Raw genomic sequence first — 25062 nt, forward strand, 5'->3', positions numbered from 1 at the left:
GCTGCATTTGAGCAGGTTGTGACAAGCGGTGGCTTGTCCCTGCATGCCAGCACCTGCTTCTCAGACCAACGGGCTCTTCACAATGGCCCATCAATCTTGCCCACTTTCTGGCCAGCTGCCACTCACTTTGGCTAAAGACTACATAAACTGTAACTTTTTGGGAAGACTTCAGTGCACCCCCACGGATGATGGCAAAATTATATGGCTGGACCACTGAGGATCTCGTCTCAGTGGTGATAGCTATATTCCCCTTCCCCTCTTTTCTCTCTATTCTTTATTTCTCTTTTCTGTCCCCTCAATTGCATTTGCTGTCGGTACCTAAATAAAGGTGCATTTGTTGTGATTAAACTGATAGTCCACTGCTGTTTGTCTTTTTGCACTTTTGGGATTGGTTAACAAACCATCACGACAACCCCGCACAAGTGGATTTTGACAGGAGTCAATGCTAATTATTACCCAGTGGGGACCCATGCTATGATACAAGAGCAAGCTGCACTAGGAGAAGTATACATTGCACATTAGGAAGAATTTCTTCACAGAAAAAGTGATTAGACACTGAGATGGGCTGTCCAGGGAGGTGTTGGAGTCACTGTTCCTGAAGGTGTTTAAGAAAAGACTGGATGTGGCGCTCAGTGCTCTGGTCTAGTGGATTTGGTGGTGCTCGATCATAGGTTGGACTTGGTGGTCTCAGAAGTGTTTTTCAAACTTAATGATTTCTGTTATCAATGGGTTGATAAATAACTGACTTCTGAGAATAATTTGTGATTTTGTGAAGTATTTATGCACAGGAATCTATGCTGTGCTTCACCCTGTTGGCCTTAATTCTGTTGTTTTTTTCCTTGTAATAATATTGTATATAAGGGCAGTACCCAAATGTCTTGAAAGTTTTTTTTCTTTTTCCTTTCAATATCTTTTTCCTTTCCTTTCAATATCTTTTTTCCTTTCAAAATCTTTTTCCTTTCAGGGTCCAGCAGGTGTGCTCCACTAAAACAAAGGGAGGGCTGTTGTAGAATGCTCCAGTGCCCAGCTCAGGTAGCAGCAGCAAGCTGCAGGTTGTGCTCAGAGTGGGGGGAATGGCCAGTCCCCAGCAAGGGGCTGGGACCTGGCACTGATCCTTTGCCTGACCAAGGGCTTGGGGCCCTAGGGAGCCAGATGAGGGGTGGGCAGTCACCCTGGGGCTCTGCAGGAGCTAGGAATAGGAGCCAGGCTAAATATCAGCATCAGGATGGGCACAGCCCAGAGGGGCTTTGTCTGAGATCCCTCCCCAGGGGCACCAGCTGGAGCTGTTCTGTGTCACTGCACCACAGAGGAACTGGGGTCAGGGACTGTGCTGTGGGAAACCTGGGGCTGAGCTGGTGAGAGGAGCTGGTCTGACTGGGGGACTGGGGTGTGTGGGGAGTCACACAGGACCTGTGGGGTCACTGGAGCCACTGCTGCAAAGGGGCTTTGATCCCAGCAGTGCCAGTCTGGGGTGCCAGTGGGACCCCCAGAGCAGGATCTGAATGGTCTGACAGGGGAGTTTCCTTATCAGTTTGCTGACCCAGGTGGGACCTCAGGAAGCTTGATGGCCTGTGTTCAATTTGAGGACATGTGGAAGGTTCTGCAATTGTATTACCCCATCAGTGACACACATCTGGTTTCGGTGAAATGACACTGATTCTCCAATGCAAAACATACCACGAGCTGGGGGGACTCCTGGATGTGAAGAACATGGGGACTATCGGCTCATGCTTAACCCTACACTGCCCCAAGACAGCACCCCTCTTCTAACACCAAGTCAGAGTCCCTCCCCACTCCTTCAGCAATTGCTGTCTGTCACAGAGGAACAACTGGCCCAAACCATTTCTAGACAGCGTCTTTCCTAGACCACAGGTTCTATGAAATTTTGGCTTTCCTTCCCTGCTGCTTCAATTATCTGATAAGCAACAGGGATACCTGGATACCTTGGCAGTGGGATTGCAGTGTGCTTGCAGCATGCTGGTTCTCACCCATTCTCAGAGCCTGGGTCATTGACAGCCTGGGTGTCACCCAGCCAAGCTGTCAGAGGATACTGCCTCTTTGCCTGCCCCCACTAATTCATTAGCACTTATTTTTTTGGGAATGGGACCCCTTGGATACCATGGTCCCACCTGTCCAAGGTGTTCACATGTCTGGGGGAGGCTGAGAGCAGCTCAGTGCCACAGAGCCTGAATCTGTCCCTATCCTGACATTGCTCCCACTTTGAGCATATCCCAAGGCCAGTGAAAATAAGTCCAAAGCCAGAGCTTTTTCCTCACCAATGTCTCAGTCTTGTTGCTGCTCCCTCTGTGATACTGCAGATGCACTAATCCTTTAGCTGGATAAACACTCCTCCAGGGAAGTAGGGCAGACCCATCGTGAAGAGCACAACCCAGGAGAGAAATGTGTGATGAGCAGAGCCACTTATTTGCACATCACAGAGAGAGGGAGTCACCAGTTTCCCTGCCAGGGTTTGTCCAATAACAACAAAAGATGTCAGTCCAGTAATGGGACACAAGTGTGCATAGGTTGTACGGGGTCAAGAGGAGGGGGCCACCAGGGCAGCAGGGACACCCATGGGCTCCCGGGAGGCTCCGTGAGGCTGGTCCTGCAGCCTGGACAGCGCTCCCAGGAGGAGTTGCTGCAACTCTGCCGTCGGGAAGGTGAAGGATGTCCCACAAAACCGAGGCAAAGGGTGTCCCGCCGTCACTGCCCGAGTGGCCGCAGCCTCTGGCTTTGGTCACCACTCCGCTCAGGAAACTGCCTAGAGCCGTGCCAGGAAAAAAAGGAGGAAATTATTTTCTTGAGCAATTGCATCACTGTGAGGGCATGTATTTGCCAGAACAGCCTTTTCAGCTGGTGTTTATCAGGAAGGTGGGGCCAAGAGCGCTGAGCGAAGCAGGGAGCAGCCCGAGGGGGAAGCAAGGGGGCTGGGGCGGGGGCTCCGGGTGGCAGCCGCTTGTCCTGGGGCGCTGCTGAAGGCGGCCCCCGCCGCGTTCCCCGGCTCCGGTGCTGCGCTGACCGCCGGGCCGGGCCAGTTCTCTCCCCCGCCCAGAGCTGACATCACGCCCCAGAGATCGGCGGTCACTCTCAAAAGGAGCGAAACCTCTCTCCCAGCGATCCTGCTCCAACCGGGAGAGCCCCATCCTCCCAAGGGCCACCGTCCCTCCGGTGTAATAACTCCTCCCCGGACAGACTGCCCCAGCTCCGCGTCCCGCCGCGCCCCGGCCCCCACAGTAACCCCGGCCCCCACAGTAACTCCGGCCCTCAACACTAACCCCGGCCCTCACAGTAACCCCGGCCCTCAACACCAACCCCGGCCCTCAACACCAACCCCGGCCCCCACAGTAACCCCGGCCCCCACAGTAACTCCGGCCCTCAACACTAACCCCGGCCCCCACAGTAACCCCGGCCCCCACAGTAACTCCGGCCCTCACGCCAACCCCGGCCCTCACGCCAACCCCGGCCCTCACAGTAACCCCGGCCCTCACAGTAACCCCGGCCCTCACAGTAACCCCGGCCCCCAACACTAACCCCGGCCCTCACAGTAACCCCGGCCCTCACGCCAACCCCGGCCCTCAACACTAACCCCGGCCCTCACGCCAACCCCGGCCCTCAACACCAACCCCGGCCCTCACAGTAACCCCGGCCCTCACACCAACCCCGGCCCTCACAGTAACCCCGGCCCTCACACCAACCCCGGCCCTCACAGTAACCCCGGCCCTCAACACCAACCCCGGCCCTCCCGCCGGCCTGACCCCGCCCCGCCCCGCCCCGCCCCGCCCCGCCCGCCCCGCCCCGCCCGCCCCGCCCCGCCCCGCCCGCCCCGCCCCGCCCCGCCTCTCGGGGTCCCAGCTCGGGCACCCAAGCACGGCCCCCCCCAGGTGCCTCCCTTCGATTGGGCAGCGCTCCCCGACAGTCAGCGGAGTTCCCGCCGTTTATTGGCTGCTGTCGGTAGCTCTGGTGCACCGCCCGCCTCCTGCGGCCTCTAGCGGGCGCTGATTGGGCCGTGCGGGAGCGCCCCTCCCCGGCTGGGCCGCGGTCGGTGCCGGGCAGGCAGAGGGTCGGCGCCGCCATCGCCATGGGCACCCGCGACGACGAGTACGACTATCTGTTCAAAGGTACGTGCTCAGCAGGGCCGCGGCCGCCGCGCCGCGCCGCTCTCGGCCGGGACCAGCGGTCCGCGCGGGCCCAGGGCGTCCGCCGCGGCCTTGTGGGCCCCCGGCCTGGTCTGGAGCCGGGGCAGCCCCGGGAGAGCCGCAAGGGCCTTCCCGCCCCGCCCCGCCCCGGTCCGGTCCGGTCCGGTCCGGTCGGCGTAGGCCGCGCGCCAGCAGCTGGGGGCCGCCGCGGTGGGGAGCGGCCGGCGCTGTGCCCGGCGGTGCCGCTGGTTGTCCGGAGATCGCCCGGTGTCGAGTCGGAGCTGCAAACCCGTAAGCTTCGATGGAGACTCCTTCGCAGGTCTCCCCTGAGCGCCGGTACTGGGAGCCTGGGACCGCAGCGGTGTTAGCTGGTTGTGCTGGAGGGTGCTCGCCGCCCCAGCCCTTTCCTGTGGCGTGTCCGGGGCTCTTGTGAGGGCTCGGTGCTGCTCCTCTTGCGCTGGCTCCGGGGGGAGCCGGGGGATGTCATCCCGCGGGATGTCTTCGGGGTTTCTGTCCCGTGGGATGTTTCCCCAGGCCGGCCTCCCGCCTGGCCAGAGGCTCAAGCTGACCGATTTCCCGGAGCAGCCCACAGCTCTGCCTGTGAGGCCCGAGGAGCAGTGCAGGTGGGTGCAGCACCTTCATTTTTGGTTTCCCAGCCTGTTTTGCACCAGATCTACTGTTGGTAGAGTGGCTGAAACCTGATTTTTATCCCAAGAGTTCACTCTTGGGAGGGGCAGTGCTAACGGTGCCATTGATGGTCTGTGAGGGCTCTGGGGGTCACTTGCTGCTGTGACAATTTCCCAGGCATTCGATGTCTTTGTATCTGGACACTCACAAGGGCAGCAGTGATTCCGAACTTGTGGACCAAAGAACAGGTAGTCATCCGTGGGAAATACTTTATAGATTTTTTTGCTTATTTGCTTTATTTGTTTTACAGAATTGGGTTGAATTTTGAAGATAATGGAGAAACAAAGCCCTTATTTCTTCTCTGCCTGTAAAGCACATGACCAGCATGTGAAAATATACTAAACACTCTGAGTCTAAAGTAGTTTCCTTTTGAAGTCTGTTTCCCAGGTGGTTTAATAGCCAGGAATCTGAAAGCCTAAAAATTGTACTTATTTTTTTCTTCCTCTGAATAGTCAGTTAGCTAGGGAGAATGCATTCATCTTTTAAAAATACTTGCTTTGAAATGCATTTTTAATATTATTTGGGATGAGACTCAACCTAAAATCATTTGGTCAGGATCTTTACTGTGATGGTTCACACTTTGTAGCACTTAGTAAAAAGTGGGTGAGAGAATTGCCCTTTTCTGCGCATCTTTTGGGAGGGGTCGTTGTGTGGATTTCTTTAAAAAAAAAAAAAAAGTAGAGAAGGATTTCTTTGTAGGTTTGATTATTTATCTTTTCCTTCTGAGGCTTTTTGGGACTAGACAAAAAATAATATAAATGGGACCAAGTGTGATGAGGGCTCTGCTGTGGGACCAACTCTCCTGCCTTTTCTTTTTGCCTCCTTCAATAGTGGAATTAAACATCAAGGACAGTTGCTGTAATGATGTCCAGGACTTTGGTTGCTTTGTGGTTTAGCCCCTTCTTAGCTACATAGATGACTTTTAAACTCTGTTCTGTCAGTCTGTGTACTAGTCAGAGGTAGAAGTAATGATGTTAGAGGATCTTAGTCTGGGAAGGTTTATTTTTATTAAATTTAACGCTTGACTGTTTCCCCTGCCACCTATTTCCAAAGACCTATTTCCAAAGGACAGTATGTGGCAGGGAATGACTAACTTAAGGTTTGGGAGTGCTCTGGAAATGTGAGTGATTATAGTCAGATTTGCTCTGCTGAACTTAGTGCATCTTTGTTCCAAATTTCCCTTTTTTTTCCTGTGTGCATCCCAACAGAACTGCTTATTTTATTGATCACAACAAAATATTACTTGTTACCAAAGTGCCTGAGCCAGCCTTTGTGTGTGCAGGGCTGTGTGGGTTAGTGAGGCTGCAAAGAGCTTGTGGCTGTGCTCAGCGATGTGACCCAAGTGAAGCCAGCAGTTCTGGCCTCTATTCCCAGTTAGTTTTGTAGCAGGGATGGTGAAAAAGCAGGGACTTTTCAGGATGTGTTTTGGATGCATTGATTTGGAATTGAATTTGTGACCTTTGAAGAGCTGTTAAAAATGTTGGAAGCTTTGTACCTATTAAATGTGATCTGCACAATAATTTTGCTCTTGAGAAGACTAGCTATTATCAGTGTTTATTTTAAAAATTAAATCTGCGTTTGTGCAAATGTGTGCTGGCTCATGGAAAGGGCAAGGAAAATCAGCCATAGGGAAAAAGAATTTTGTTTTACTTCTGTGGGAATTTAGACTGCTCTGATTAGTTTCCACATAACTAAGGCTGTGGTTACTAAAAACAAATGCATATCCTATTATTCATCAATATCTGGCAACCTTATGTACTTCATATTTATCACAAACTCTGGTTAGATGGTCTCTGCTAGAGGGAGTCTTAATCTTCTTAATCACTCAAAAGTATATATTCTTTTTCCCAGATTAATAAATGAGTGTATTTACAATTCTGTCATTAAACTTGATCTGTTTATTTTCCCTTTCTTACCAATGATGTATGGCACTGGAATTTTAATTCTGACTTCAGCTTGTTTTGTGCAAGGATCTCAATATACAGGGCAGATGTTTGGGGTGGGATTGTGTGGCACAATCCTGTGCTGTACTTCTGGATGTTGTAGACACAGGAAGCAGAGTGAGGGTGGTGACTGGGTTGATGGGTGGGTAATTTGGTGGTGATACATAACCGACACAGTGGCAGGGGGTGCTGAAGGAGAGAAAACATCAGACAATGCTGAAGGAGCAGGATTCAGGATATAAACAGGACACTATGCAAGGCTTGTCTGTGTGCTTCGAGCCATCTGAAGGTGGCTGGTGCTGGTTATGGTTACTGGCTTGTGTCACTTCCAGGATCAAACCAGTGCATCTTTTCATCATCAGTGTGGCCCTTAGGGGCATTTCAAGAGCGAGTTCCTCGGTTCTGGTGAGATGGGTTTAGAGAGTATTCAGATTCCTAAGCTGTCATTTGGAACTTTTTTCCTTCTCTGTCATGACTTCTGAATTTGAATAGGCAATACTCTGTGGTGGCCTGTTACCAAATTTAGAAACTTTCCCAAGATCTAATCACTTAGTCCAGGATGTTGAAGGTCTCTTCTTGCTCAGCTCCTGTAGAAAATAAGTTTGTGGCTTCTCTCTGCATGTGGGGCCCCCAGTCTTGGCATCTTTCTCCTGAAAGTGAAAATGCCCTTTTAGTGCTCAAGATTGAGTATTAATAAGAAGCACATGGAAACTCTAGGAATGCTCTTTATTGAATTGGGATCTGGTTGCCTTCCTTTAACTTCTGAAAAATGCTCTCCTAGAAGCTCTGCTGGAATGTGGGGCAGCATGGTGAAGGGAGCCTGTGAATAACCAGCCAAAGGAGTGCAGGACTCCTGGAATTTTCTTCCAGTGACAGATGGAGTTGGAATTAATGACCTGAGAGCCAGAGCCTGGGAGATGGCTAGAACGTGGAAAGGCTGTGCTTTCTCCAGACGCAAAATCATGGGAAGATAACTTCCTTTGGAAACCAGTGGAAGCCTCAGAGGTCTTCCAATCTGGTCTAGCTTGTGTGGTGGATATTCTTACTTTTGGTATGGTCAGGGCATTGCTGTAGGATAGAGCCTATTCCAGCCAGCAGATTCCTGTGCAAGATGGGTGACCTCCGCCTGTTCTTGGAAGGTCCCATGGAATTAGTGATGAAAAACTGTTTGTCTGAAAAATAAAGCTGACAAAATCCTAGATTTAGAACTTGTAATAAAATATTTTTTTTGCTATCTGTTCTCATTCCCTAAAAAATTGTTTAGGATGTTTGCCAGGGAAGGCAGAGCACTGTGAGGAGCTGGTTTAAGTTCTCCCAGGTGGGTAGTGGTGGTGCTGGCTGCCCATTCCTGCCTGTGTTGTGTTTTGCCTGTTCAGCTGTGCTAGCACAATTGTCTGTCTGTGCTCTCAGGCACAGGAGCTGCACAGGGGCTCTCCGGCACAATGCCCCTGTGCAGCTCGGGAGCTGTTGCAGCAGAGAGCCAGGGTCCAGCAGCAGCCTGGGAATGTGCTCCAGGGGTGGAGTGGCAGTGAGCTGGAGCAGGGCACTGCCAGAGCTCCATCCTCAAACAATGGCCTGAGCAGAGAAAAGCTGTAGCAGCTCTAAAAGATAAGTATGATCCTTGGCCCTAGGAAAACACTGGTGAGCTCACATTCTGGAAGTGTGCAATGAGAAGGTTCTTCTGTAGTTGCTGGGAGGAGATCAGGAATGTTTTTTGCCCATGTCTGCTTTTCTGTAGGAAGAGCAGACCATATGAATGAGGAAGATCAGCAAATCTGTACTTACAACTGGAGTAGGAAATATTCCCAAGGTTAAAGAAGCTCACAGAGGCTGGCTGCCTTTCTTCCTTTTGGTTGAGCCAGGACACTTGAATTCCAAAGGGTATGTGATAAGAGTGTTTGCTAGAGGAAGAGAGCATGGCTCAGCTGTTTCAACTGTGTTTTTCTCAGTTGTTTCTTGCTCTCCTCTGCAAGTCAAAAAGTAGAGGGAACCTCTATGCTGGGGACCTCTAATGCTGCAAGATGTACCTTTGTTTTCACAATTCCTTTCAGGAAAGCTGGGCTTTGTGTGCTGAAGAGCTCTCTGCACTTACATTTTTCTGTTATCATGGCAACACCATGTGTGGAGGCAGAGGTTCCTAGCTCATCTCTTACTTCTCATGCAGTCTCCTACAACTTGTTTTGCTGGATGAAGTTCTGCTTTGCTTTGTATCTTTTTTTTGTAGTACCAAATGTCTCCTGATTTCACCCTTTTGTAGTGAACATATTCATTAATTAAATTATTGAAATGAAACACCCTATATGATTTCAACAGGGACTGCAAATAATTGTTTACTTACCAGTTTTTGGTTTTTTTAATAAAAATAGAGTATACTTACCCTGTACAAAGGCTTTTGTTGGGCAGACAGGTAGCCTGTTGCCATGTTCTTGGCTGTAGTGTTTCTTAAAATGTGTGTTGTAGCCTTCCTGTGCCAAAGGTTGAGTGTGTGACGGGCATGTCTTACCTCTGCCTGCTGCAGTGGCTGGGGCTTCCAAAGCACTGTTTGACTTTAACAGTTGCTGTAGCAATTTCTCATTTTCACCTCTGAGGACTGGGCAGCTACTCACCACAAAACAGTTTGGGGCTCTTCTGGGGTTGGAGAAGCAAGCTGTGCGTAGTAAAGACTGTGGTATTGTTTACGTTGTTTCTCCTGTGTTATCTGACTGTACATTTCTGGTGGATGCTGCTCACCAGGCTGCACTGTAGCTTGGGGTCAGTGCTGGTATGAGAAATTAATTGTGAAAATAATGTCTTTCCTTTCAGTTGTGTTGATTGGAGACTCTGGAGTTGGGAAAAGTAATCTTCTGTCACGTTTCACACGCAATGAGTTCAATCTGGAAAGTAAGAGCACCATTGGGGTGGAATTTGCCACCAGGAGCATACAGGTGGATGGGAAGACGATAAAAGCCCAGATCTGGGATACTGCAGGCCAGGAGCGATACCGTGCGATTACCTCAGCGTGAGTACTCTGTCTTTGCTCAACAGAATTCTAGCAGAGATGCTGCAGATAAATGTTTGGGTAGAAAGTGAAACATACTTGGCACACATGATAAAGTCATTGTGACAGACTTCAGTGTGGATCCAAGTTATAAGATAGCAAATTCTTTTGTGTTCCCTAGAATTAATATAATAGAAGTACTTTTTAGATTCTCATGTTACTGTTATAGAAACAAATGGCAGCTTAAATCAAAACTGTGGGAAATTCTGTTTGAGTTTTGGGATTTGGTTTTTGTCTGTGCTGAATGTGCTGTGTTTGTTATGTGGAGTGAGTATCTTTTCAGATGGAAGCTGGGTACTATTGCTATCAAGTTTTGGTCTAGGTATGGTGGCTTACTGTAACACCCATGGCTTCTGGTCTCAGTTGCCTCCTCAGTCTTGACATTTGAGGGTATTTTTAGGAAAACTTGCAGCCACAAAGTCCCTTGAAATCTCAATGACTTTGAATTAGTCACAGCCCTGAAAATTAGGTCAATGAGTGCAGCCATTGAATAGGCTGGAAGTAGGAAGGCAACAATGATTGTGCTGGCATAGGCATTAGGCATAATCCCTGGAGGTGAGAAGCTTTTTCACCTATGGCACCTTGTTAATCCACAGAGTGGCTTGAGGTGTACCTGTTTCTATGCTGGCAAAAGTATCTTGCAGAGGATAAAGAGCAAACCCTTTGGTCAGGCCTGGTTTTCCAGAGCATTTTTTGATCAGTGAGTTGATTTTTTGTTATGTTACAGATGTGTATCAGTTTATAAAGGTAAAAACATGTTTCTGAGTCATGCACAGGTTGAGCCATTAAACTCAAGGTAAGGGGATGGGAGAAAACCAGGAGACCCTGAAGCCCAAAGGCAGCAGTCTATAGGGAAAGGGATGCAGAAGCTGCTGTAAAAACTGCTCGTCTAGTCTGGGTCAACAGCAACAGGTTTTGCTGCTGGGAGCTAGTGCAGCTGCAGTCCTGTGATCCTGCCTCTCCTTTGTGCTTGGCACTAACTGCTGCTTGACACATCACTCAGCCAGTTCAGCCTGCTCGGCCAGCAGAACACCAAACATCAGGGAAAAGAGAATGTTTTCTGCTGACTTGGTGCCCTGACTCAGTTCTACAACATGTCAGACAGGTGCTGGCAGAACTGAGGAGAAATGGTAGGATTGTGTGGAAGAGAGATATGGATATTACTGGATTGCTGATACAGAGTGGCTTGTGCTGGGCTGAGCCCTTGGCTTGTGTTGAACTGGGCCCAAACCTGCACTGAGGGGGCAAACTCTGTTCTTGTGGATATCCACTATCCTGGTGGACAGTAACAATATAGCCCAGAGTCCCCTCTTTAATTTGTAGGAGGGGCGGGAGATAGTTGAAGGATCAGGAACAAATAGTGACATTTTATTAAGGGCTATTTTCCTAGTAGAAAGGTAAGTTGTAACTTCACAAAAACCTCCCAGCTGTACTGATTCTGCAATGAGTTTTCCTATGCACAGCTGGAGCAGACAGGACATTTTCAGTCCTGGTTTCTGGAGGCTCTCCAGCATTTTGTTACACACACTGGAGTTTCTTAGAAATGCTATTAGAAAAAAACCCTGCATTTGGAACTTGGTTTTAGGCTTCAAAACCACTCCAACAGCAGTATCTGCATCAGCACAACTTTCTCCAAATGGAGAGCATTAAAGAAGCGCTAGATGGCCTGTTTGTTGGTGTGGCTGAGACAGAGCTCTCGATGAAGGGCTGTGCCTCATGGTTTCAGATATTACCGTGGTGCTGTTGGGGCTCTGCTTGTCTATGACATTGCCAAACACCTCACCTATGAGAACGTGGAGCGCTGGCTGAAGGAGCTGCGAGACCACGCTGACAACAACATCGTGATCATGCTGGTGGGCAACAAGAGCGACCTGCGCCACCTCCGCGCCGTGCCCACTGACGAGGCCAGGGCCTTCGCAGGTTTGGACCGGGGCTCCGGGCTGGGGGATGGTGCCTGCTGTGATCACACTGGCTCAACTCTCACCTCAAGTTTCAGTTTGAGCCCTAAAAAAAGACATTTAAGGTGTTTTGTTGTTTTAGGGTTTTTTTATATTGAAATATCTTGACTTAGTAACTAGCATGTGTGGATTGTTTGGGTTTTTTTGGAGAATTTTCTTTGCCATTTTTAGTTTGCAGTTTTCTGTTGTTTTTTATATCTAGTGGTGGTACATGTTTTTGAAACACTGTTCTTGAGCTGCCTGATAGCCGAAGAATAAACGCTTCTTCTAACAAGGCTAGAAACAGTAAGCAATATTTAGAAGAGAAAATATCACAATAAAAATAAAAAAATATTGCAATACAAAATGTCCATCCTTCCTTCCTAGAGACCTGCTTCTACTGTGTAGATATCAATGTGGACAGCTACAAATGAATGCTGAACCTTCTTTTAATCGGGTGGCTGCTGCTCTAGAGCACTGATGCATGTAGTAGTGTCATCTAGTCTCACTTAAATGTAGCGGTCATCAGACTTGAGAATTATCATTTGTTAGGAGAAGTCAAGTGGGTTATGTAAGATGCTACCACTACATTCCTTTTCACTTCCTTACCTGGTAGAGCACTGGTCAGATATGCTTTTGTTCTGAAAGACCTGGAGACATTTATCTTTTGTGTGGCTGTCAAGCTTGGAGGTGGAATGTAAATGTACAACTTCTAAAATACCTCTAGAAATATTACCAAGGCTTGCTTATACACACTTTCTGAAGTTTGCTGGTAAGCAAGTACCCAGAGGGTAATAAAGCCACTTTAAATTTTCAGATTAAGGAGAAGTGACATTTATCTAAGAGAAGCAAAACAAGTTGGTGGGTGCCCCAGATAGTCTCTTATTTTGGTCACTTCGTTCAGCTTCTTCCTTTTTGTCCCTGGACTTCCTCCTAAGTCTGTTTAAAAATTGCTAGTGGTGGCCTAATTGTTGCTGTTTAAGCTCCATTACTGAAATTTGCTTATTCCTGGGCAGGTGATACAGAACCATTCTAGGTATGATATTTGAGTGTTAATCACTTTCTTTTTTAATAATAATAGTAATATTTAAAAACTGCATTGTAAGAGGAAAGAAGAAAAAAAGACTGTCTTTTTCAGGGGTCATTGTTACTTGAAAGTGGGGTCTGATTAGGAAAGTATAGGTCTGTTGATCTTCTTGGGGTTGCAGAGGAGAATTGTGTCTCTGTAGCAGCTGATGTGCTTTTGCTGGGGCTCTTGCTCAAGATACCTCTGGGTGTGATCTGTAGCCAGAAGAGAATGGTATTTTGTGGTGTTTGACTGAGCAAGGGCTGCGGTGAGGAAAATATTCTTGCACTTTGGGCAAAGGAAATGTTGCAGAACTCCAGAGCCAAGGTGTTCCTTGTGCAGCAAGGAAAAGAAAAAGATATTACTGTGCCCTGGCTGGTTTGGCCTAAAACAAAAGTTAAAAACCTCAACGTAAATATGAAATAAAGTGTTATTAATTTTTTTAACTGAACTACTTCTTATTTATTACAGAAAAAAATAACTTATCTTTTATTGAAACATCTGCTCTGGACTCTACAAATGTAGAAGAAGCCTTCAAGAACATCCTTACAGGTATGGTTTGTTATGGATTCAGTGGAGCAGCTGAGGTGGTGGATCTTCTTCATGGGCACCTTTTGGAGTTTTCTGGAATGTTTTAGGAATGAGTTTTGGGAACAATGGTTAGTTTGCAAGCTTTCTAATCTTACCTTTGTGTTCTGCTTCCCACCCCATACATCCCTTTCTGTCCCAGGTGAGGGTTTCTGTCTCCTGGAGGTCTCCATCTCCTGATGTTCCATAAGTTCAAGCTATTGCAATAGCACTGTTGTAAAGGAATTAGTAACTGTGCTTCTGTGCCTGCGCAAAATCTTGGCAGTGAAGCCTCTGCCATGCTGGAAGTTAAATGTTGCAGTGTCATCTCTTGCACCAAAGCAGGCTGGTACCTTTTTCAGACTACTGAACTCTTGTTCTCAGCTGATAGCAAAGGTGGTGACTGCCCTGCACCAATAGCATCTTCTGCAGAAAAGGACCTGGGGATTCTGATGGATATCAAGTTGACAGTGAGCCGTGGGCAGGGACACCTCCCACTATCCAAGGTTGCTCCAAGCCCTGTCCAGCCTGGCCTTGGACACTTCCAGGAATCCAGGGGCAGCCACAGCCACTCTGGGTACCCTGTGCCAGGGCCTCCCCACCCTCACAGCAAAGAATTTCTTCCCACTATCCCATCCCATCTAACCCTGTTCCTCTGGCAGTAGAAAAACCTTCCACTTGTTCTGTACCTCCAGGCCCTTGTCCAAAGTCCCTCTCCAGCTCCCTTGGCAGTCTGTAGATGTTGGTAGTCTGTGTTAAGAGCCTCCTCAGAGCCTTTTCTTCTCCAGACTGAACAACCCCAATTCTGACTCCAAGGTGTCCAAGAAGAGGCAGATAGGAAGCTATCTCTCTAGGTAGAAGCCTGACAGGTGAGGAATGGGTTGTATTTGGTGCCCAGCAGATCTGTGTTACTAGAGAGCCACTACTGTAGTATCTGGAGTGTGAGGCAGAGCCGACTGCCCAGAGCTGGAGCTGGGCCGCTCTCGCACTGTGTAGCAGATTCGTGGCTGATCTGAGACACTTGGCTGGATTTGAGGCAATTTCCCTGGCACTTTGAGACAGTATTTTTTATTGTAGTGCTCTGAGTGTAGGTCACCATCCATCCTGTCTTCCCTTGCAGTGTTGTCCTGAGACAGACCCTGGTTAGAAATGCTGGCCTGAGGCCACTCTGGGAGAGCCACAGTGCTGTAACAACTCAAGCTGAGGTCAGGCCCAGGCAAACTGAACTCAAGCCCCTTTCTCTCACAGCACCCTGGGCTCCTAAAAGTGTTGAGATTGTCTGGTCAGGTAGCATAAGCACATGGATGAGAAGACTGAGGAGTCCTGAAAAGGCTTTTCCTAAAGTGATTACACCTGTGGGAGAATCATCTTTCTAAGAGATGAGAAGGAACCGAGAAAAATGTGCTGTGTAGAGTAGTGAGTTGGGACCCATCACAAGGGACTTGGTGGAGGGAAGAGAGTGGGAACAGCAGGACGGGGGCTTCCCTACTGGCCACGTGTTTGAGGAATCTTAACAACTGGAAGAAAAAAAAGCCCACAAAACACCCCAAAGAGCTGCTGCCCCAAAGCAAAGGGTGTCAAAAGGGGGCTTGGCAACCACTCTGAACAGCTCTAATTCAAATACAGTACTGAGCAGGAAAGAAAACGGTGTGACAGCCTCTGAATAACCTTCCTCCTCCCTTGCAGCAAAGATCTGTAGGTAGCAAGTGGCAGCAAGATTGGCTTTGAGTTAAAGGTTTCCATTTTAAACAACATAAATAAGTGCAGATTCTTAAAAAGGAAAAAAACCACCAAAAAAACCTAACAAAAAATCCCCATAAACAAGCCCTACACAGTCCTCTGTGATTTTTAATCCTTACTAAAGGCTTTGGGTGTTCCTCTTTTGGGGTTGTGGCTGTATGAATGTGATCGTAATATTTACCACAGACTTCCAGGGAAGTACTTGCCCTTTTCCTGTTTCACAATGGGTGGAAGTTGGAACAAGGGCTTATAGTCAGTGAAATAAGTAACTTTAAAACCTTTCCACTTATAAGACTTCTGCTAAGTATGCAGTTGAAACAGTTTGTTTGTGAAAGCTTTTAATTTGGTAGTCTCTCTCCAGTTATAGCTTTGTGGATCTGTGTGCTTTCAAGCATTAAGTTAGTTTGCGTCAAATAAATTCATTTGGAGAAGCATGGCACTTTATGGACCCATGCAGCTTTTACTGTCATAGCTAGGAAAACTGATGTGTTGCAGAGAGGAGCATTGCTGTTACTTGGTGGTAGCAGATTGCTGGGATTGGAGGTAGGCATCATGTAACCTGTTGCTGCTGTGAAGGTTTCCTGGCATCCTGGTGCTTGGTGCTACTAGAGTATGCTGGCCACTCTTTTTAATCACAAAGACGATGATTCCGTGTTTTAGAAATGACCATTCCTGCTCCTTTCCCATTAAAAACCCCTTTTAATAATCCCCATTTTCATGGAGTAATTGAAAAAGAACAGGATAGGAAATGCTGTTGTGGAAGGCAGTGAGGACTCTTGTCTTAATAACTGTTCCAGACAGAGCTGGTGTATTCATTCCAGAACTGGAATGCCAGCCAGATATTACATGCCACATCTGTTTAGCCTAGATTCCCATTTAGAGCCCTGTAATTAAATCTTCTCCTTCTTGGGTTCTGGCACGTTCTTGGACAGTTTGCTTGGCCCCGTGCCCGTGGGAGGCCGTGGCCCTGGGCTCTGACCGTGTGCTCTCCTTGCAGAAATCTACCGCATCGTGTCGCAGAAGCAAATCGCCGACCGGTCTGCGCACGATGAGTCTCCTGGCAACAACGTCGTTGATATCAGCGTCCCGCCAACCACCGATGGACAGAAATCCAACAAACTCCAGTGCTGTCAGAACCTGTGACCTTCTCTAGATGACTCTTGTGCCCTTCACTTTGTCTGTGCTTCATTTAGAAACTTGTGTGCACTTCCTAACTCCCGTGATTCAGTGACTCCCTCCTCCCTCCTTTATTCCATTCCCAAATCTCCCCTCTCATAGTAGAGCTTTAATTGTAGGGCTAACATCCCCCTCCCTCTGAAACCCCTTCCATGTGGTGACTTCTGGGCTTGAAATGTAGTCACTGATCTGATAGACATGTTTGTGTTGGAACATCTGCTGCTGGATATTATCCCATGAAACACTCTTAACAAATAGGCTTGTTTTGGTTTTCTAGGTTTTTTTTTCAGTTTGGTTTTGTTGTTGTTTTCTGGGAGGGGAACAATGGGACTTGACTCTACCAGTTGAAGAAATAACTATATTTAGGTGACAAGGTTTTTCCTCCCATAGTCAGATATCTCTTTTTCTTGTGTTTCTGTAAACATGGGGGAGAAATTAAACTAGCTATCCTGCCAAATGCTCTGTTTTCTGTCCTGATGAAGTTTCACAGTGAGGATTTTAGTGGCTGCACACACATAAGAAAGTTGTTGAAAATAACATTACTTATTCTGTAATTACCCCTAATACAGTTAGTCTGGCTGTGTAGTTTACTGTTTCCTGCTTGGGAAATCTTTCTCTATTCTTGTTTTATTTGGGAACAATGAAATATATCTGCATTGCTTTCTCTGCCACCATGAATGCCTGTGCAGGCTTTATGAAGTGGTATAATATTTATTCATGGCTTATGTTAATCAATTCACATTATTGTACAGTAAGTGCCAGCATATTGATTTCAGAAACCTTTTGCAGCCTGTACAAGTAGGCTTCTTTTGTACTGTAGGTAGTGTCTGAAAGCAGGATCTGCTCTAGTTCAAGGGGTTTTTTTTGCATGCTGCTTTTTCTCTAGATCTCTCCTGCCCCTGTCTGAGTGAGTGAGGCAATATTTTCATGTCACATATATACCTGCACTTGTAAGGGTTTTGGTTGTTGTAGAGAAACACAATACTTTATACATTTTGTAAAACTTCCGCAGATCCATAGTATCTGGAACTTTCTCTTCATGATATTTCACTATTGACCTCTACTAAAAATGCAAAATATTAGGATTTCACATAATAACTACTAACCTGTTGTTTTCTTCTTACTGTTTTACTGAACTGCAGACTGTAATTCTTAAATGATTGTACTTCACTGATGTAACAGATTTGTCATCAGCAGGGCTAACTACTCTAATTCTTTGTTGTGCTGAATGGGAAGAATGTTACCACAACTTTGTGTAGTCAGTCTCTTGCTTGCTTGTGCAAATCTCTGATGGCTTTTCATCACTCACTAGCTCTTGCATACTTGTATCCCCTCCGGTATCTGCTGAATGTTCAGATGGCAAATACTGGGTGAAATGATCTAAAGGAAGAGCTGGAGACCATCTGCTGCTCTCCAAAGGCTTGTGGAGCCATTTGCAGTGAGTTTTTGCTCTGTATTCTGAGCCTGTACCTCACTGGATGAATCCCAGCTGCATATTAGTGAGTTGATTTTTCTTCACTGATACACAAAGCAAATATGAAACTGTGAATTGTGCTTGAAGAGGAAGTCTGACATTCCAGTCTCAACTGTTCTGTCTGGTTATGTAATAAAATTAAGGGCAGTTAACTCTGATGGCTTTTCTTTTATAAGATTTTCAGACCAATGCCTTTAATTTTGTACTGTATGCGCTGAGAGGGCTCCAGCTCCCAGCGCAGGATGCGCGTGGTGCCTGGCACTTTCACTCTTCATCTTTGTTTAGAGGTTACATTCAAGGTGAAAGGGTGCATGCTTGCAGCCTGATCCCATTGAATCAGGCTATGAACCCCTCAGTAGGCATCACAGGGCTCTGTCCTTAGGGTGTTCCACTGCAGGAAACACTTTCAACACTTGGTATTTGCTTCACTAGCATTCTGTTGAGAGAAGGTAGGAACTGGGATGTTTCCTTTTTGGTGGTCCAAGACCAGAACATAATGTGCAGTCAGTGTTCAGACAGCTGGCAATGAGAGAATGGAAAATTCTGAAGTATTAAAAATGCTTCATTTGAAAACAAGTGGACACAAGTGGAGCTGGGCTCCTTAATTTTTGAACAAATATTATATAAAGAAATCAGTTGGATAGCATGTACCTGTTAAGACTAATTAATTCAGGGTGATGTATTAACATGCTTACTCTGCAAGTCCTGCTCTTAACACAAAGTTTCTAGAATCAGTCTGGCCTGGTGTAAGAAGCCAAGAAACAGTTTAGTCACTTGCTTGTCTCTTCAAAGATTGTCTTTAGTCTTTGACTTTGTGGAAGGCTCGAAACTTCGCTGCAGAGTCCTAATGAGAGGTCAGTGTCTAGGGCTTAAGTGCAGTTAAATTTATGGGTATTGAAGAGCTCTTGAACAAGTGCATTGTCCAAAGCCCCTCAGCACTGGTGGACCTTGGACCATTCTATAGTGTTGTGTGACAGGGAAGGGCTCCTGCCCTTTGCTGGGGCACGCAGGGGGAGTTGGTGTGTGCATATGCGCACCCATGTAGCTCCTGAGAGCACTGGGAACGGGGTGGGGGTTTTCATCTGCTGTGGTCCCTCAGTATGACACAAGGTTCTTTTCCAGGCTGCTGTGCTGCTCTCCAGGCAAAGATACAGCCCTTCTGTGGGTCTGAGGTGCTAGACTAAGCACGGGGCTGTTTGTGACAGTAGAAAAAGGACAGTGGATCAGTTCTGCCAGGTTAGGCCACCTTCCTCTATGCAGACTGGGGAAAAGGCTTGTGATCTGGGATTCCTGGTGTTCTGATGAAACATTGTGCACTCCTTAGAAACTGCAGCCACAACCCAACCCACTACTGTGCTGGAATTACTTAGGGGAAGACTTGGAGGAATCCTGAGGAAGCTGGAAATGCTGAAGAGCTGTCTGACATTCAGAAAAGCTCTCCAGTAACCCAGACTCCTTAAGCCTGCTTTCCTGATGTGGAAGTTACAGACTGCATGTAACCTCAACTTGACTGCTTCATCCCATGGCTTTGCTGGCTGTGTGTCTCTCAGTTTTACTGTCAGAAAAAAAAAAAAAAGGTTACAGCTCTCTTCCATCTTCACCAAGGGTTTTGAGGGCTAAGTTTGGCTTTTGTAAACTTCTGATAACAGGAAAGCTGCCTGTGGAAAGAACAAATGTGTGCTTTGCTTGCTTTACTTGGATGTTGAGGCTGACTTTCCTTTAACTGTTGAAAACACTACAAAGCCCTGATTACTGTTACCTGTGTCAGTAACGCAACCATCAGAACCTCCTGCTGATGTCTTGAACAGCTCCTTTAATGCAGAATTAGGTAGGAGTCTGTTGTGCTGCCTCTCCTCTTACTGATGGGAAGGATGTTGGCCAAAATGCATACATAAAAGTGACTTGGTCCTGAGCACACAAACAGCGAATTGGTAAAATAAATTTATTGGACAGATCAGATCCGTCCAGTCTCTTTTCCTGAAGAGTCAGTGCTTACAGGCAGGGGAGTTAGTCTGGGGTTTTCACTGAAGCCTGCACAGAATAAGGAGTTTTGGTTCCTAGGAAAGTTTTAAAGCTCCATATCTGTATAAATGTAAAAATCCAGTTGATGGGTTACTGCTTACTGCTTGGTTAAAAATATTTCATTGTGTGTTATGAAGGCCATCTCTGTGGGGCCAGAGATGCCCCCATTTGGGTGCTGTTCTGTGACTCCCTGGTGACCTCTTGTGTGAACACAGAGCTTTTGGCTGGGCGTGGTAAGGTTTGGGCTGAGCTTGTATTTGAATCAGTTACTTAACAAAAACTGTTGGAAAGTTGTACAGGAGATATTTTAGCTCCTGATATTTGATCCCTGCATGCTGTACTGCTCCAGAAGGTGGGAGTGGGATCTGTTTCTGGTTGAGTCTTACCAAGGCTTGGTGATCATTCCCCTTCCAAGCAGAAGGAAGAACTCGCTTAGAAGTTCTGGACTCCGTAGAAGAAAAGAAGATCCCAATGAAGCAGCTTGGTCACTTAGGGAAGATTTTTTTCCTCCATAAAAAACTAGAATAGTGTTAAAGGTAGGAGCCTGAATTTCGGCTATGGAAAATCAGACAATTGGAGGTTAAGACTAACTGGCCTTCAAGTAAAGCACAGTAAGTGGGGGCTGAAGGGTAGATTCTCTTGACTTGCAGACTCTTAAATCTAGTTGGTGATTCATGGAATGTTTCCATGCAATGAGTATCTCCAGGGCTGCACTGTTTCAATAAGTAACAGCATTTCCTATTTTACACTGGTCAGATAATGCATGGTAGTGTTGACTATCAGGCTTTGTAGGCTATAAATAGTAGTGGGCCTTTATGCAACCCAGAAGAGAGGTTCCTTTAATTTACTTTTATTCCTGGTTCCTGTGTTAAGTGCAATTCAAATTGTAAATAACCCATCACTCTATTTTTGTGCATGGTTATGATGTATTGTGGATATAAAGATTGCCAAATCATACCGTCTGTGTAAGGTTCTGTTCCAGACTCAACTGTAGAATAAGGTGGGAGGGCTCCCGAGCCAGAGCACGGGGTGGGGCGGGGATGCGTGTCCCTGCCAGCGCCTCCGGGAGCAGCAGGACAGGGCACCCGCTGCGCCCGGGGCTTTTGCACTGCCACCGGGTGCGGCGCCGGGGGGTATCCCGGTGTCCCGGTATCCCGGTGTCCCCGTGTCCCGGTGTCCCCGTGTCCCGGTGTCCCCGTGTCCCGGTGTCCCGGTGTCCCCGTGTCCCGCTGTCCCGATATCCCCGTGTCCCGGTATCCCCGTGTCCCGGTGTCCCGGTATCCCCGTGTCCCGGTACCCCGGTATCCCCGTGTCCCGGTATCCCAGTATCCCCGTGTCCCGGTGTCCCCGTGTCCCGGTACCCCGGTATCCCCGTGTCCCGGTGTCCCCGTGTCCCGCTGTCCCGGTGTCCCCGTGTCCCGGTGTCCCCGTGTCCCGGTATCCCCGTGTCCCGGTATCCCGGTGTCCCGGTATCCCCGTGTCCCGCTGTCCCGATATCCCCGTGTCCCGGTGTCCCGGTGTCCCGGTATCCCCGTGTCCCCGTGTCCCGGTATCCCCGTATCCCCGTGTCCCGGTGTCCCGGTATCCCCGTGTCCCGCTGTCCCGATATCCCCGTGTCCCGGTATCCCCGTGTCCCGGTATCCCCGTGTCCCGGTGTCCCCGTGTCCCGCTGTCCCGATATCCCCGTGTCCCGGTATCCCGGTGTCCCGGTATCCCCGTGTCCCGGTATCCCCGTATCCCCGTGTCCCGGTGTCCCGGTATCCCCGTGTCCCGGTATCCCCGTATCCCCGTGTCCCGGTATCCCCGTGTCCCGCTGTTGGGCCGGCGCTGGGCCGAGCCCGCCCGGCGCTGGGGGCGTGGCCGGCCTGGGGGCGTGGCCCGAGCGTCGGGGCGGGGCCGATACGGGGCGGGGCTTGGCCGCAGGGCCGCTATTGGCCGCCGGCTGTTGCCAGCGGGGTCGCGTTGCGACGCTGGCGGGTTACCCGCAGCCCATTGGGCGCTCGGGAGCTGCGTCAGCGCGGTGCGGGCGGGGATTGGCGGGCGGGCGCTGGGGGCGGGGCCCGGCGGCCGCCGCAGCCGGCGCTGGGGCGGCGCGCGCCGCGCGGAGGGGCCGCGGGCCGGAGCGCAGGTACCGGACCGGGGCGGCCGCCGGGCCCCGCCCCGCGCCCACCGGCCCGGGCAGCGCTCCGGCGCGGGGCTGCGGCGGCGGGAGGGCGTCCCGGCCAGGCCGGGCCGAGGCCGGCGCGCCCGGCAGCCCTGACAGTCCTCCTGGCGGCCCCGGTGTGCGGCGCCGCTCGTGCTCGGAAGCCGGAGCCGCGCTGCAGCTCTCGGGGCCACTCCCGTGGAGCGGCTGCCGCCGGCCCCGCTGCCCGCACGGGCCCCGTGCGAGACGCTGCCGCCGGTACGGACTGCACCGTGTTCGCTGTGCGGGGCCCCTGCGCCCGAGCCGCGGCCCGGCCGGGCTGGGGTGGGCCGGGCCGGGCTGGGCTGGGCCGGGCCGGGCTGGGGTGGGCCGGGCCGGGCCGGGCAGGCACTGACCCCTGGGAGCGCCAGGCCTGTCGCGTACAAACATCACCAGGGACAGAAGTGCCGGAGGTTTGAGAAGCGGTGTTTGTTCATTAGATTCTTCTTCCCTGCGTCTAACAGTTATTAGGAAAAGTTTCCTTCGCCACTGGGCTCCCGTACCTGTTTTTTCACGTGTTTGGGAGCATTCTGGTGCCTATTTTGCCTCCCGAGCGCTCTGCCTTGTGTGCAGAGATTTCCCAAGAGAATAAGCTCGGTGTCACAGCACAGCTGAAGAGGTTGCTGCAGTCCTGTGCTGGAGCAGCAGCTGCTTTCTGCCGTGGTGTAAGCATAGGGTTTGTGATGGACTTTTCATAAACTGTCAGTCCTTAACTTTCTGTCTCATTTAAACTCAGGTTTCTTGAGCCGACTGTCTGTGAGAGGCTAGTTTGTGGGATTTATCCAAGGGACAAGCCTGTGGCTCATGTACAGGAAGGTGACTGTGACATGGGAGATGTTTTTGTTGCAGTCTCAAACACTTGCTGCTGCTGTATGTTCTAGATCTGGTGGGGGGACTGAGATTACAAACCAAAATGCTGCGCAGTGGCCTCGGAGGCTTCTGGAGTGTGCAGTTGCTTGCATGTAGTGCCCTTAGAAATGGTGCCACCAAGGCGTGGGGTGATACATCTGCACTGCATGGTGCTGCTGGACCAAGGAGCATTTAGGCTGTTGTTGTCTTGGAGGGAGCTGTGCAGAGTTCAAATTTTGCTGGCAGGCAAGTGAGGTGTTGCATGTTGGGGATGATGATGGTGAGGTGGAAGTGTCAGTGTTATCCAAAGCAGCTTTGGCTTTTTATCCTGCTTGTTTGTATTCAGTGTTCTGTCTCTCCCATGATGTGTGTGATGAAGATCTATCAGTGGGGATGTGATTCTCATCCCACCCTGTGCCCTTTATTTGCTCATCCCTATGAGACTGTTTCTGTCCCTCTCTTAACCCTCTCCGTTACCAGCCCTTCATTTTCCTTGGCACTCTCATTCTCTAGATTGATTCTCCTTCCAACAGGCATTTATCTCTGTGCCTTTCCCTTCTGATGCAGTTTCTAGCACTTCAGGTCTTGACCTTTTTCCAGGTTCTTGTTGAGAATGCCCATGATGTCACTGTGGTCATCCAGCTGTATTGGCTGTGGCTGGTCCTGCTCATGGGGACATGAAACCCTGCTTGGCTGCCACTCACACATGCACAGTATAATCCTTTGAACAGCTGCATGTTAGTCTTGGCTTTCCAAAGCTAAAATGTTTGAACACTTTTCTGCATCTCCAAAGGATTATGCAGGGAGTGTTTGGAGGCTGGAAGTGCCCTTGTTTTTCAGGTGTGTTTGAAGCTGTGATGGTGTGTCATCCATCAGAAACAGAGGCTCAAAGGGAATGGAGCTGGGACTCTAAAATCCCTTTGTCACATGCACTGTGACAGTGAATTTAATAATTCTGGTTGAGGACTGGAGGTCTAACTACCCCCAAGCACGCACTGGAGAGTGTTGCAGGCAGCCTGCATCAGTAGGGAAGTCTAAACTTTGCCAAGAGCAGACCAGGTGGCACAGGGAGCAGCCAAGTGTGAGCCTACTGTGTAGTTCATGGACACTGTAGCAGCTATATAGCTGGGGCTGAGTGTCTGTGGTTAGCTGATCAGCACCACTGCCTAAGCGAAAATAGAAAGTGGCATTGGAACTAACGTTCCTTGTTTTGGATGTGTTTGCTCGTTTTTGCTGTGGATTGCACAGAGGCTGCAGGGTGAGGTCACACTGTGCTAGATGCCAAGGGGACCATGCAGATGAGCAGAACTACAATGTACTGACTGTGAGCAGCTTCCAACAGCGTTCTTGCCTTCATGGATGCTGGGAGAGGGCCTTTCCTCTTCTAGGTGATTGATGCTGGCCTGCATCAAGCACATGTAGCACACCATGTTTCCCTGGGAAAAAGTAAGCACTGTTTTCTTGAAACAGCATGACCATAATGAAGTCAAAATGCATCCATGGCAAGCTGAGGCTCGGTATGGACTCCGTGAGTTTGAGGGACTGTTGTAAATCCTAAGGATAGGACTTTGTAGTAGTTCTGCAGGTAGAAACATAAAACAAAATGGACATTTGGGGACTTGTTTCACTATTGTTTAAAATATTTTGGTTTTTCACACTAAGAACACAGAAGCTTTTCTTAGAAAATGAAGGGAGGGATCCAGCATTCTGAACTATAAACTATGGGATGAGTTTATTTTTTCTCTACTTGACTTTGACTCAGCTTTGGCTATTTGGAGTTTCTCTTTCCAAACTATTTTTTTTTTTCCCCTTCCAGACTGAAGTTTGAGCTGGTGTGTCTCTTCTCCCTCCTAGTCTAATTTACTCTGGTTAGTTTATGCTTCTGCCTGCTCTTAGAGGAATGTCTCAGTTACTGACTCTTGTCCTCTTGGAAGCATTCTGGGCATGTCTCAGTGACACCTGGGCACACAAGCCATGAGGTAAACTAAGCCCTGAAGGAAATGAGCACAGCACCAAAGCAGGGCAGGCAAGTGGGTCTCCATGAAGTCTGTGTACGTTCGCTTTTCTCGGCTGGTAAAATGACGCATTAATCTCTGCTGAGGCTTATCAAATTCATGGCTTATCAGCACAGTTCATGTCATGCACGTAAACAGCAGGATCCCCACCTCTCCGGTCCTGATCTTGTTCTCTCTCCAGCTCCAACTGTAGCAGCTGTTCCCTGGAACCTTTGTGCCATCTTTGTTGTA

General features: G+C 48.9%; 2 protein-coding genes across 6 annotated transcripts in view; both read left to right on the forward strand.

Moving 5' to 3' along the window:
* The first annotated feature begins 4030 nt into the window (after positions 1–4030).
* On the forward strand, positions 4031–17921 carry RAB11B (RAB11B, member RAS oncogene family). Its single transcript, XM_021528195.3, has 5 exons — positions 4031–4118; positions 9569–9764; positions 11530–11723; positions 13278–13358; positions 16111–17921. Exons 1-5 carry the CDS (start codon positions 4079–4081, stop codon positions 16254–16256), a joined length of 657 nt encoding a protein of 218 aa, XP_021383870.1. The 5' UTR covers positions 4031–4078; the 3' UTR covers positions 16257–17921.
* Positions 17922–20811: 2890 nt separating this feature from the next.
* The window catches only part of MARCHF2 (membrane associated ring-CH-type finger 2), a 34619-nt gene continuing 30368 nt past the window's right edge, over positions 20812–25062 (forward strand). For 2 of the 5 annotated variants that reach the window (XM_085562699.1, XM_085562701.1), the window contains exon 1: positions 22272–25059. Coding sequence is in view for 1 of the 5 variants with exons in the window: in XM_085562695.1 (XP_085418821.1) it covers positions 20826–21913 (1088 nt within the window). In the remaining 4 variants the exon portion in view is untranslated. Of the gene's footprint in view, positions 21914–22033; positions 22187–22271; positions 25060–25062 lie in introns of those variants that run through there. The other 3 variants (XM_085562695.1, XM_085562696.1, XM_021528194.4) reach the window with 3 other exon arrangements.

Source organism: Lonchura striata, chromosome 28, assembly GCF_050655825.1.
Source record: "Lonchura striata isolate lonStrDom1 chromosome 28, ASM5065582v1, whole genome shotgun sequence".
Classification (NCBI taxonomy): Eukaryota; Metazoa; Chordata; class Aves; order Passeriformes; family Estrildidae; genus Lonchura; species Lonchura striata.

What these genes read in the sequence shown, in the direction of transcription:
- RAB11B (XM_021528195.3), top strand. Translation starts at nt 4,079, where the DNA reads ATGGGCACCCGCGACGACGAGTACGACTATCTGTTCAAAG. An exon ending in CGAGGCCAGGGCCTTCGCAG is followed by an intron (nt 11,724 to 13,277) that starts GTTTGGACCGGG and finishes TATTTATTACAG; the next exon opens with AAAAAAATAACTTATCTTTT. An exon ending in CTTCAAGAACATCCTTACAG is followed by an intron (nt 13,359 to 16,110) that starts GTATGGTTTGTT and finishes CTCTCCTTGCAG; the next exon opens with AAATCTACCGCATCGTGTCG.